The 13,638-nt window shown below is 42.6% G+C and overlaps 1 protein-coding gene across 1 annotated transcript; it reads left to right on the top strand.

Annotated features, from left to right (window-relative positions):
* The first annotated feature begins 3,883 nt into the window (after nucleotides 1–3,883).
* Nucleotides 3,884–10,610, top strand: TCF21 (transcription factor 21). Its single transcript, XM_048490331.1, has 2 exons — nucleotides 3,884–4,506; nucleotides 6,829–10,610. The coding sequence occupies exons 1-2, from the start codon at nucleotides 3,922–3,924 to the stop codon at nucleotides 6,916–6,918; spliced, it is 675 nt and encodes a 224-aa protein (XP_048346288.1). The 5' UTR covers nucleotides 3,884–3,921; the 3' UTR covers nucleotides 6,919–10,610.
* Nucleotides 10,611–13,638: the final 3,028 nt, after the last annotated feature.

Here is a 13,638-nt window from a genome sequence, read left to right as displayed (position 1 = left end):
CAATTGGATTCACTGTCTATGAGTGTCAATGTTCAGGATTTGCAGCCTTTTTTTTTCTCTTCAGGCTTCCACCATGATTCCCAGCAGGACTGAAATGAGACCAAAATGGAGCCTCCTTGTTCAGAGGCAGTCTGCCTTTGATTAACAAGAGTCTGGGGGAAGGCACCAGCAGCTGGCTAATATCTTCATGCCCTATATATAAGCTTCTGAGAGGCATCTGGTTGGCTACTGTTGGAAACATACCAGATGGAGCATTGTCTGATCCAGCAAAGCTTTTGTTTGTCTCACTGATTTAAATTATCATTCTTTATTTCCAGAAAGCTTTTATGTTCAAAACTACTCAAAATGTGCAAGAGAAGAAATGACAATCAAGAATTTGTGGAATGAAGCACATGTGGAAGAAGAACTTGGATTTATACCTCACCTTTCTCTCCTGTAAGGAGTCTCAAAGCAGTTTATAATCCACCACTCTTAACCACTACAGCACACTGGACGCACGAATGTATACTGAATCAGACCCTTGATCTATCAAGTCAGTAGTGTCTTCTCTGACTGGCAGCAGCTCTCCAGGGTGTCAGGCTGAGTTGCTTCACATCACGCACTGCTTGGTCCTTTCAAGTGGAGATGCTGGGGATTGAACCTGGAACCTTCTGCATGCCGTCTACAAGCTACAAGTATGAAAACTATCATGAAAACATCTCCTGAAAAGTAAAACAGTGCTGCTTTCTAGCCTCCAAAGAGTGTGAGTTCTATAGTGTTGGGGTGACTACTGAAAAGGCTCCTGCTCTTGATGACCCCCCAGTCTAGCATCAGCTTGTAATGGTAGTTGGAGAAGGAGCGCCACAAGAGAACTCCAAAAGCCAGACTGGGGAGCAGATGTTTTCTTGCCTATTCTAATGCCAAATCCTACAGCTTTAAAGGCTGAAACCAGGATTTCTAACTGAGCCAGGAAATAAATGTATTTATTGAGTTCCTGTTCTGTTTTTCTCCCCATTTTGGGATTTAAGAATAGCCAGTGAAATGTTAGTACCACTAGTATGTGCTGTCTTGTTAAAAAGATTTTGGGCAGATTCAAATTCCCGGACAGCCTTCAAGGGCAAACCCAGATACAGTGCATTATAGCAGCCTAATTTGAAAATGACAAAGGCATGGATGATAATGGTCAAAGTGCTCTATTGAAGTAGTGGGCAGATCTGGTGAATCAGCACCAAAAGGCTCTTCCTGTCTCTTTTGAGAGCTTTAACTGTTTAAAACAGCATTTTGTGCCAAAGGAATTAGTTGGCAACCATTCTTATATCATCATCTCTCATATAATTCACTGTCATCACTGCTCAGAGGTCATTTATATTCAGGCTTGCTTCCAAAAAAGGCCTGAAGACAGGGACTGTGAGTTTACTGGCTATTGGTCCATCTGTGCTTTTCCTTATCTGAGAATTGGAAAATTACATCCACTGTAAAAAAAATCACTTTATAACTTGTAGGAGAAAGGAGCACCAGATTAGCATGTAGCATGGAGGTCCTTTGGCTGGGCCGGGGGGAGAGACCGAGGGAATTTCAGCCACCAAATCTGGAGGGGGTCATGTTGGCCCCAACATCTCTGGCTCGCAGCCTGGGGGTCCGCCTGGACTCTTCATTATCTATGGAGAACCAGGTGGCCCATGTTACCCAGGTTGCGTTCTTCCACCTTCGCCAGGCACGGCGGCTGGCTCCCTATCTCTCTGTGTCCGACCTTGGCCACTGTGATCCATGCGACGGGTCACCTCGCAGGCTTGATTATTGTAACTCGCTTCACGCTGGCCTTCTCATGCGACCGATCCGGAAGCCAGCTGGTCCAGAATGCAGCTGCACGGCTTCTAACAGGTGGTGGTTATTCAGATCATATCACCCCAGTTGCTGTGCTGCCTGCACTGGCTTCCCGTGGAGTTCCGGATCGCTTTCAAGGTGCTGGTTTTAACCTTTAAGGCCTTACGCGGCATGGGGCTCCACATACCAAGTGGACCGCATCACCCCTTATGTCCCATTATAGGTCGCTGCGCGCCGCAACGGCAGATCTACTGGTGACCCCTGGTCCTGCAATGATATCGTTGGCCTTAACCTCGCCAGAGCCTTTACGGCTCTGGCCCCCCGCCTGGTGGAATGCCTTAAAAGCAGCGGGCCCTGCGGGACCTTAATGAGTTCCGCAGGGCCTGCAAGACAGAGCTTTTCCACCGGGCTTTCGGGGAGGCCGGCCGTGGATCTACTGCCCCCTATAACGACACTGGAATTGAAAACAAAACCGAGACTGCCGCTCCATTCTATTAAAGCTACCTGTCTTACTTATAAATTCCATCCCAGTCTCTACTTACTCCCTCCCTCCCCTTTTCTTTCTTTATCATGGCCTTCAAGGGCGTTTGTCTTAGTTCTAATTTATGAACTGGGCTGCTAAACTTATATATTCTGTAGTAAACTGCTGCTTAGTTCTTAGGTTTCCAATGATTTTAGTATTTTACAAGTTGTTGATTGCTGTCTATGTAACAGCCATGTTGGAAGCCGCCTTGAGCCCTTCGGGGATAGGCGGCCTATAAGTTTAATAAAATAAATAAATAAATAAATAAAATGTACACGATATACAAAGCACCAATGCAACATGCCTTTAGCTTACTGCAATACTGGAGTGCTCAGACTTAAACCTTGTCTACACAGTTCTACAAAGTCACACGAAGCTGTCCTATACTGAACCAGACCATCAGTCTCTCAAGTATTGTCTGATCAGACTGGCAGTAGCTGTCCAGGTTCTCAGGTTTAGGCATTTCACATCACCTACCACCTGGTCTTCTTAACTGGAGGTACCAGGCCTTGAACCTGGGATATTCTGTATGCCAAGCAGATACTCTACCACTGAGTTACAGCTTCTTTCTGAGGGTGATCTTCTAATTAAACAACTTGTTCCTTGGGACCAACAGTCCTAATCGTAGATAAAGAGATTCCTCATACCACTTTGTTGTAACAACTTGACTGTCAGAAGTATCCTGTATTCTATGTCCTAAGTAGTAAGATGAGCTGGAAGATCATGGTTCAAAGCTTAAGTAGGAACTCTTCCACAAACTTTGCGGCAAATTTTTTTTTTTTTTTTTTTTCTCATAATTTACTATAATATAGGAATAAGATCAGTCTTCCTAACAAGATTGTTGTAATTACTGTGAGAACTACTGTTTAAAAACTATCAGTGTTTGCACATGCCTTGGATAAAAATAAGATCAGCACTGAAACCACTAATAAAATGTGTCTGAAACATGAGAGAGCCAGTCCAGAAGCCAGACCTGCTAAAATAAGAAATCTCATTTGGGATACCTGTAGTGTAGGCCTCCTGCCTACATGCTGCTTAAGGAGGTGGCAGAATTCTGAGGCGGCAGCCAGAACTGTACCACTTGAGAGCGTAGGGGGGAGAACCATTTCTCCCAGGTGAAAACTTCCTTCAAACACGACATTAACATAGCAGCTAGTTGTGGCGAACCTATGGCACTCCAGATGTTCATGGACTACAATTCCCATCAGCTCCTGCCAATTGACCATGCTGGCAGGGGCTGAGGGGAATTGTAGTCCATGAACATCTGGAGTGCCATAGGTTCTCCACCATTATTACTTTTCACAAGAGATGCCGGTTTTTCCACTTAAGGGAGATTATTAAGGCGAGCAAACTTTACCGCCTCAGCACGCGGCACGTGTACGCCAGGCCCTGGGCTGGGTCACACGAAGGCCAAGCGGGAGAACCCGGAGGGGGCGGGGGGGGGGGGAACCCTGCTGGAGAGGCTCTCCTGCTGCAGCGTCCCTCCCGTCCGGTGTGCAACGAACTGGCGGGGAAAGCCGCAGGGAGCTGCCTCTGGAAAGCCCCTCCCCGGGGCTGTCGCCGGCGCCTCCTACCTCCCCCCACCCCCCAGATAAATGCCTCCGGTGTCCTCCTGGCCAAATTCCTCTCGGCTCGCTCGTCCACTCCGGGCTCCGGAGGGGATCCGCGCGGTGGGTTCGCCCTCCCTCCCTCCCTCTGGCCGTCCCCCTCCCCGCCGGGGGACCATGTCCACGGGCTCCCTGAGCGATGCAGAAGACTTGGCCGAGGGGGAGATGCTGGACGGCGACGCTCCGAAGAGGGACGCCCGCTCGCCCCCCGCCGGCCCCCGCCAGAGCCCCTCCGAGGCGGGCGCAATGGGCCAGCTGGCCTCTCCGGCCAAGGCCAGGGGGGCAGCCGCGGGCAAGAGGAGGAAAGGGCCGGGCAAGAAGAGCCCCCTGAGCGGCGCGGGCCAGGAGGGCAAGCAGGGCCAGAGGAACGCGGCCAACGCCCGCGAGAGGGCTCGGATGCGAGTGCTGAGCAAAGCCTTCTCCCGCCTCAAGACCACCCTGCCCTGGGTGCCGCCCGACACCAAGCTCTCCAAGCTGGACACCCTCCGCCTGGCCTCCAGCTACATCGCCCACCTGCGGCAGATCCTGGCCAGCGACAAGTACGAGAACGGCTACATCCACCCCGTCAACCTGGTAAGTCGCAGCGCCGGGTGGGATCTGGGGCAACCCCGGCGTCGCAGCCCGGCCTACCTCGCGGGGTTGTCGCACCGGGGAATAAGAAAGCGGGAAACGCCGCGCTGGCAGGACGGCAGCGGAGGCGTCGTTCTGAAGGGGCTTTGGGCGAGGGGCTCCCTTGGCAGGCTTTCTCTGCCCTCTCCAGAGAGAGATACCGTCGTGGCTCGTTGCCTCTTGTGGGACTCGGGGGACAGGTGGGAGTAATGAAAAGAGAGCGAGGCTGGGGGCTTCTTCGACACTGAGATGTCCATGGATTTGTGTGGCCGGGAGAGGGAAAGAGGCCGGGTGGGCTGAGCCGCTGCCCAGAAGTTTGGTGGGAAAGTGGATTGTGCGGCATTGCTGGCCGGTTGCGCTCCTCTCGCCTTAATTCGCCACTGCTTCGCATCTGAACGTGGGGGACTGTTTTGATTTAGTCCTTTCGACGTTCGATCCGCTTTTAAAACGAGCACAAATATTGGTCCGTGTTTGCTTTTTTTCTTCCTTTACCGCGTCATGAAACCAAGGATCGCAGAAACAGGTCCACAGTATTTAAAAGCTTCGGGTTTGCAAATAGACCGTGTGCCACAGAAGACTTGCAAGGCGGTGTCGTGGTACTTCTAACTCACCCAAAGACGCTTGGTTAATTCGCAAACGATTCGGTCGTTTTCCACGCATTTCAGAAACAACAAACTGAATTAAAAAAAATTAACTAGCGGCTCGTAACTGCCCCTTTTTGTCTTCAAAACCTTTTCTACATTATAGTTCCACGGAAGGGGGTGTGCGTGGGAATTCATAGACAGTCTTGCCCAATTGAAAATGAGCCTGCAAAAGGGGAGAATCTTTCATCATTTTAATCCGGTTTCAGAAGCAGGGGTTACACTCCGTATTTGGGATGGGGTGGAACTGGGGTCTGCACCTTTGCTGGTTAGTATTAAGATTGGGATTCAAAATTTTATGTATGTTTGGGAGACAGCCCATAACATCTCAAGCATCCTGTTCTAGTAATAAATACCAAGTTAGTGCCACTGAAACCATAAATATGTATATACTCTATGTATAGTCCAATAAGTGACACCGTGAGTCTATATTTCATTCCTTTTCATTTGAATTGAATTATTTCATTTGAAAAATTATTTTTTCTTTCTTGAAAATAAAATGAAGCTTTTTAAGGAGGCGAAGGGACAGCCTCAGAGTTGCCAGTGATCTGGGTGGGGCTCTTGTTTTTGCTTTGTTATTAATAACAGCGTGTATAATAATAATAATAACATTAAATACATTAATGCCAATAATACTATGATAAATATATGGGAAAGTATTGTTGCTGATACTACTTATTTATTACATATATTTCTGATGTATTAGAAAATGTCAAATAATTGAAAGCAAACATGTTATGCCAAACATATGTTTTTTTATTACATGAAATGGCTGGGCTATGATGATCATTTTGATTGTACACACATTTTTAATCATACAATTTATTATAAATAACTTTTCTATGAATTATTAGACCAGTAGATTGACTGAACAAGCTTTTGAAATAACCATTTGTACAATTTCTAACAATATGAAGCAATTGGGCTGCTTTTCCTTCAAAGATGAATTGAGATGGAATTTTTCAATTATAAAATTGTAAATTTGATGTGATCATCTCAAAGTCTCTTGCCTGCAACAGAACAGAAATCCAAACAACTTAGTATAAGAGAAACTGAATGTCTTTGTCCAAGCACATTTAGAAACAGATAAAACGGTTATCATTTTCAAAACAAAGCCACAGTGGAGAGGAGCCGTGTCTTGACATTTCCCAGTAGAGATTGGACAGGTTTTTTTTTTTAATCAGTCTGCCACAGTCTGCCTTTTGTGACTTGTGTTAATTACACATTTAGGAAAACATTATCGTTCCTATCATATCTGACACATGGTGGTATCTAGGATGAATAAAGCACGACCCCATCATCTTGAGGATTACAGAGAATTATGAGGAGGAGGAGGGAGAGAGAAAGAAAAGACAGACAAATGCCTTTGTGCTGTGAAACATTTTAAGATTGCAGATCAACTCTGTGCAATACGGTGGAGCCATTTTAGAGCTGGCTATGCTCAGTAGCTGAAACTGTCCAGCCTCACCACTTCTCCTTACTGTTTAAAAAGAACACCTGGGTAGTCTATGAAATTCTGGCAGTTGGTTCTGCTTTATCACAATTCAAGTGCTGCACCATTTGAAACATACTGATCTCTGGTTGTTCTCTCCCCCCCCCCCCCCCCGCCCTTCCCCCTGTACTTTGTTTTTCTCCATGGCTATAGACCTGGCCCTTTATGGTTGCTGGCAAACCAGATAATGAGCTGAAAGAAGCAGTGAACACAAGTCGGTTGTGTGGTCCTACAGCATCCTGACCCTGGATTTTCAAGCATGTGAATGCCAGTCTCCAACGTCTACATGCTGATGTGGGTGTATGTGTGCGTAAGTATGAATGGGAGGAATGAAATTTAAGAGGGAGACAACAAGATTATCTCACCGGGAAAGAGCAGTAAAGCTGAAAAGAAGACCAAATGCACCATGCAAAAAGCCAGATTCAGCACCCTGAAGAACATGTATTTAACACCATTAACTTGTAAATATTTGAGCATTCTGCCCCAAGGCCTTGCTGGTTCAAGCGCTGTTCACTGGATTCAACCAGACTGACACTCTGTGCCTTTTTATCCTTTATGTCGTGAAAGATGGTGATTCCTAGAATCGATTCTGATAATCACATATTTCTAAAAGAACTGTTAGAAGATACCCTATGGATATATTTTCTTCAAATAGGTTTTGCTATATTTTTTAATAAAAAAGAGAAACACTTAACAGGAAAGAACAATAAGACACTATTTTTTAAAGAGGATTTTGTTGCTGAAAGACTGTGGTATTGTCGATTCACCTACAAGCAAGTTAATCTTAAAATGAAATGATGCATCATGATGCCAAACCTTTTGACCTCAGATTATAAAATGTTTATTTTCCTAATTAAGAAGAGGTGGGCCATGTCCTTTTGGGGGAGAGTGGGTGGTTTAGGAAAAAATAACCAATGACTGCCGAGCTCTTCTCCAGCAGAGAGAAAAAAAGTTTCAAAAGCATGTATCAGCAAAGTTTCATTGGACAGCTTGTAAAGGTAGTAGCCTAACCCATAAACTGGTTAATGCAAAGGAACTGGATTTTGGTGTATTTTCACACTTGATAACTAAGAATGCCTTTCAGTCTAAGAATTACGGACACTCTTAATATGGAATAAGTCCCCAAAATTACTTTAAATAATCTGTACGTATTTATTTAAATTGTTTAAACCATTTCTTTTCTGCCTTTCTAACCTCAATTTGCAATCAGTTAAAATGAATATGCATCATGGAAGGCCAGTGTAAGAGAACTGTTCAAAAACAGTTAAAATGGCAGCAAAGCAGTAAAAAGATAATGGGGGAGGGGGGAAGGAGCCACCTTTTGGCATGGAACATCCCTTCCCAATGTTGGTAAAATAGAATAGATAATTGAAGTGAGCTGGATAGAAGGTCCCATTTCTTTCTATGATTCTCATGTAAGTATGTATTTCTATGACTGACTCCAGTTTGAAATTATCCCATTGATTTCAGTGGGTCACACAGCTGTCTATGTGTCTATGGTTGCATTGCTTCAGTGGGATTTATATTCTGGCCTTAAATATCTCTGCTGGAAAGTAGGCATCATTTTCAGTGGAATTAACGTTCCCAGAAAGTGTTTAGATCAGGCCACTAGTTGTGAGTAAATCCAACTGAATTTAGTGTATATCCCAACTTCCTGGCTTAGCTGAGCTGAGGATCTGGCTCTCTGTTTCTTGCTCTTTGTAAAACAAAATATAAAATACTGTATTATAGATATTGTATGTGATTAAAGCACACTAAGAAGAGTTATATTGAATGAGATTTTGGATCCTAAGAGGATGCAATTCATGACAGCAATTTATTGAGGTAGTAGGTGATGGCTTCATAGTGAATACATTGTCTCTGAAATCAGCCAGCAGCACTTTTACTATACCATTTATGCGTCAGAATTAAAGAAGAAAGGAAGTGGATTTGGTATCCACTTGTGTACCCTTGAGCATCTTTTGGAAGTACTGCAAATCCTACCTGTTTGAATTGGTCTTTGGAACTCAGCTAAGGAAAGGATGGATACATTTGAAAAAAAATGCTAGTTGTTTTGGTTATGCTTGCCATTCACTTGAGATATGGGTTTGGGCAAGCAATAAATCTAAATTTAAAAAATTATAGTTTTATTTAGCAACTTGCTATAGTTTACACACACACATAAATACTGTTTGCCTGCTGAACTCATAGAATACTTTCCCGTTTGCCACTGAAAATCTGTTTCATCTTCGTATGAGGATTACTGAAGCCTGCAAAAGGGGAGAGTCGTGCTCACTGTTGTGTTCTGTCAAGTTGTGACTCATTTTATTGTCTCATGGAGAGCTGACTACAATTATAAAGTAGGCTTCGTATCATACATTTTGGGCAAGAAGTGTAACAATGTCTCATTTTCAGATTTTTCTAACCATCAAGATGAGTTGTATTATTTGTTTATCAAATGTTTTCAACTTTCCCTGTGTTATCAGATAACTCTTTAGCCATTCTGATATATACATGAACAAGCCTTCATTTAGCATAATTTATTCATTTCTTTTTGCCCCACCATTCAATACAAAACACTCAAAGTATCTTACAATCTTGAATTAAAAAATCATTTAAAACCAATACAGCAATACAAGCCATAAAACTGCGGTGAAACAAAAATTTATGGTCACTAGTATATTGTAAATCCACTATCACTAACAGTAGTAGCAACAAAATCAGAATAATGCTGTTGTTGTGAGAGTATATGGGGTTGAGGAAGAGCACCATGCATCTCAACATGATCTTGGAGGAAAGGCAGAACTAAATCTGTAAGTTGCCTTTCATCCAAGGAGTTTAGGATAACATGCATGGTACTTTTCTTCATTTATTTTCATGACAGTCCCTTAAACTTGATGAAGTTGACCAAAAAAATCAACCAGAGTTTCACAAATAATTTGGTTTGAACTTTTATTTCCCCAGTCCTAGTCGATAACACGTTAAGCACAACCCTAGAGTGCCTCTCTGTGTTTTACTGCATTTTAATGTGCTTAATGTCTTAAAGTTTCTGGGACTCCATCTTATCTGCAAGCCATGACCTCAAATCCTTTTTCCCTAATCTCAGATGAGTATTTGTAACATTTTTCTGTACGTGCTGAAATGCACTTTTTTCTTTATTTTTTACATCAACTGTTTCAGTACTGAGTCCTGGTAGTGAAACCATGTTTTGGGACAAGCCTTGGTGAGGAGCAAGTTGACTACAGCTTGGCCTACTGGTGACAAAAAGCTTGCTGCAAAAATTTCACAAGGCAGCATGATTATATTATATGGTGATGGACAGGAAAGTATCAAGAGAGAACTTGAGCAAAACTAGAAAAATGCAGCTATTTTAATGGGAAGATCCCCCTGAACAGTCCAGCCTTATGCTGCCTTGGGTTCTTAGTTTAAACATCTTTCTATTGATCTGATTTGTTACTCGGTGGAAGATTAAACTGAGAGATAAACAGAAAGCACTGGACTCTTTCCCCTGAACTAGCTTAGTCCAGAGGCAGCTGATGCGCCAGATCCCAGAGAACTGTTTAATGTTTCAAGGTTATGACCGCACTGTTTACAAGATGTCTTCAGTTATTTATACTGTTATTATCAGCAGAGGGGCTTTAAATTTCCATCTCAATTGCTCTTTCAATATAGATTGAGGTGGAGTGGGGGTGTTCTGTTCAATTAGGTGCCCAGGTATTTTATTGCGTTTTTGCTTTAGGAAAATGTGGGGTGGGGGGCAGAATAACAGCTTTGCAGGAGAAATCCCTTTGAAAAGGAAAGTCTAACTTTGAATTGTACCAAATTCAGTTCAGGTTATGCACATGAATAATGGAAGTTTGTTAAAGACATGGTAATGTTGGGGGTGATATGCTTAAGGTCATCTCATATAAGGTCACCAAACAATAAAAGCAACAAAAAGTCATGTGGCATTTAAAGACTGACAAATTTATTCTGGCATAAAAATAAATTTATTCTCAGGCCCACATCATTAGATGTATTAATATGGTAGATATATATACCTCAGTAGCGAGAGAAGGGGGATTTTTTTCTACAATAGTCAAGAAATGCAAGAGGTTGTTGCATGTGTTTCATAGTATTATGCAGATTTAATCAGTATAGATAAAAGCTACTCTTTGCTAGCGGCCTGTAGTGACAAATTGGTATAGTAAGATCATTAATGTAAATAAACAGCTAAAGAAGGGTAATTACTTTCTGTGGAGCTTGAGTCAGTTAAATTTGTTGAGACCACATTCCACAGTTTCAAATTTGCTAAATAATTCCCATGTGGTTCTTCCTATGGGAATTTGTTACCCAGAATGGAGATTCTAAGTTTTACTAGTGATCTAAGAGATAGCTATTATTCTGGTTTAATTAAGACAAAGTGTATGATAATGTGAATTTGGCAGAATGCATATCTGGCAGCCTGTATGGTAAGTCACCCTTCTACCTTGTGTTAACTCCATACTCATGAATACCAATATGAATCCTAAGCTTATATATCACCCCATGGTTAAAGGGTGTCATTGGGTAACGTATTTGTACAAAGTGATCCTGTGCATGTATGTAGATTTTCAAGGCATAATTTGTGCAGCATTCTTCATAAGTATCAGTGAACCCATTGGATCTTAGTTCCTGGTAAGTGCATTTAGGACTACAGTCTTAGAAGCCCGATCCTAGATATACATAAGCTCACCATGTTTACACAGTGTTCTCTAGAGCTACTGAATGGGAAGACAGAAACAACAAACAGTGAAAACATTCAGAAGTATGCTCATAGCACGCTAGTCACACTTTTTTCCTCCAGAACTGAGCTAAAAAAAGTGGCTCCAGTTATCTTTGATGTGATAATTTTAAAAAGAACAAAATTAACTAAAACAAACATATACATGCCAAACAGCATATTTTCTAAGCATTTTCAGAATTGTAAATACATTAGCTTCAACCTTAAGGACCCTTTCCATTGTATGAGTGACCACTAACCCACAGGAGCTGAATTTCAGTAAACGCAGCAGTGAAAGAAAAGAATGTTGGAAAGTTCTGTTCTGAAAACAGAATTTTGTTAGGTTGGCATGTGTGCTTTATGCAATACTATGCAAATAGCAATGTTCCAAATTATTTGATACTCGAGAGCCAGCATGGTCTAGAGCAGCAGACTCTGATCTGTAGAACCCGGTTCGATTCCCCGCTGCTCCAGATGAAGCCTGCTGGCCAATTTGGCCAATTAGAGTTCTGTCAAATGTCACTCAGCCCATGTAAAGCCAGGCTATGGCAAGCCACCTTTGAACATCTCTTGCCTTGAAAACCTATTGGGGTTGCCAAAAGTCAGCTGTGACTTGACTGCACTTTTCACCACCACAAATGCAATTAGAATTTTTGTGTTCTGTGATTTCCTTCAGTGCTTCTAACAATATTCTATTCCTATTATGGGCCACAAGGTGGCAGTCCTTCTGAATTCAAGCTGATGATGTGTTACCCGGAACCTTCAAATGCTTTTGTTTTGAATGTTCTTTGCAACAAAAATTCTTTATCAAAAAGTCAGCAGTACTGCATACACTTTAATCTAAAATAATCCACATTGTTTTAAGGCAGCCCCAAATTAAAAGAAAGCAAATTTACCCAAATGGTCTTGTTTTACTTAATAGTTGTACTATAGCCAGTGAGAGATTGAGAAAGAAGGAAATGATTGAGAAAGAAATGATTTCACATCATTTAAACCTGGCTTAAGCTGCGTCTGGTATACGATTCCTGGTATAAGAGGCTCAGCAATTTGACAGAAAACTTTATCTCTACAGATGTGAAATAAAATTGAAAATGCCAAAAATCACCAGTCACAGAACAAAAACAAAAATAATGATTGATAAATTTAGTTAGTTAGTTGATTTCTATCCCGCCATTCAAATATATCTAAGGGTAAGTTACAACATAAATGTATCTTGTATTGTAGAAGCAGGACTGGGTAAAAGTCAGATCTAAATGACTTTAAATGGATCCTCGTAGATTCATATGATTTTTATGCAGAAGCAAAATATCATCATATTGTAGATCACGTTGGGCCGTGCAGTCGGGGAAAGGGGGTAGCTGTGATATAGCCGAGGAGGTCAAAGCCACAGCACAGCAGCACCACCACCTAAAAGGCTTGGTGTGCCACATTCATCAACCCACCAGCAACGTTCCCCCTACCTCCATGAAAGTGCAGTATGCAGTATATTGGGCTGTGCCATCATTTTTGGTGGTGTATGTTCTGTTGGAAGTGAAGGATTTTACGCTGTTTCCTGCCTCAATGACAGATGTGGACTTATCAGTGAGTCAAGGTAGTTAGAGGGGGTAAAGACACTGGGCACCTTTTAATGTGTAGATTGCTATTCACAGGGAACTTCCTTCCTTCCTGCTTTTCCTCCATATACCACCATTCTTGCACACCCCCTCCATGTGTGGAGAGAGATGCAGCAACTCTCATCATCCAGTTAGATTAGAATAGAGAACCCAGCTCTCCATTTTCTATCCAGAATGGAGTTCACTAACAAATGGTGCTGTAGGCAGTACCACAAAATCAAAGAGCGATTGCATTGTGGTACCATGATGGCACAAAAACAAGGTTCCAAAGAATGGATCCTCATGTGTGTTTTTTTACATTGGGTCGCCCCAAACTCACCATCAAATCACAATCTATGTTCATAACCACATACTGCACCACAAAAGTCTCATATCCACCACTTCGTGGCACCATCATGGCACAAAAATATGGTTCTAAAGAACAAATTGTTGTTAATTCTCAAGATTTTGTATTGTGTCACCCCAAACTTATAATCAAATCACATATCATGTCTATTGCCAAAGATTGCATTAAAAAAAATCACACATCAACCGTTTTGTGGAGTTGCCATGGCACAAAAACATGGTTTCCAAGCACGGATCCTCAGAGGGGTGGGTGACCCCAAAATCACCATCAAATCACATATCATG

The sequence above is a fragment of the Sphaerodactylus townsendi genome, linkage group LG01 (assembly GCF_021028975.2).
Source record: "Sphaerodactylus townsendi isolate TG3544 linkage group LG01, MPM_Stown_v2.3, whole genome shotgun sequence".
NCBI lineage: Eukaryota > Metazoa > Chordata > Lepidosauria > Squamata > Sphaerodactylidae > Sphaerodactylus > Sphaerodactylus townsendi.
Note: the sequence above shows the minus strand (reverse complement) of the source record. Positions and strands in the feature narration are given on the sequence as shown.

Coding starts and splice junctions, on each gene's coding strand:
- TCF21 (XM_048490331.1), top strand. CDS start 3,922: ATGCCTCCGGTGTCCTCCTGGCCAAATTCCTCTCGGCTCGCTCGTCCA. Junction 4,507..6,828: donor ACATCCACCCCGTCAACCTG/GTAAGTCGCAGC, acceptor CCATGGCTATAG/ACCTGGCCCTTTATGGTTGC.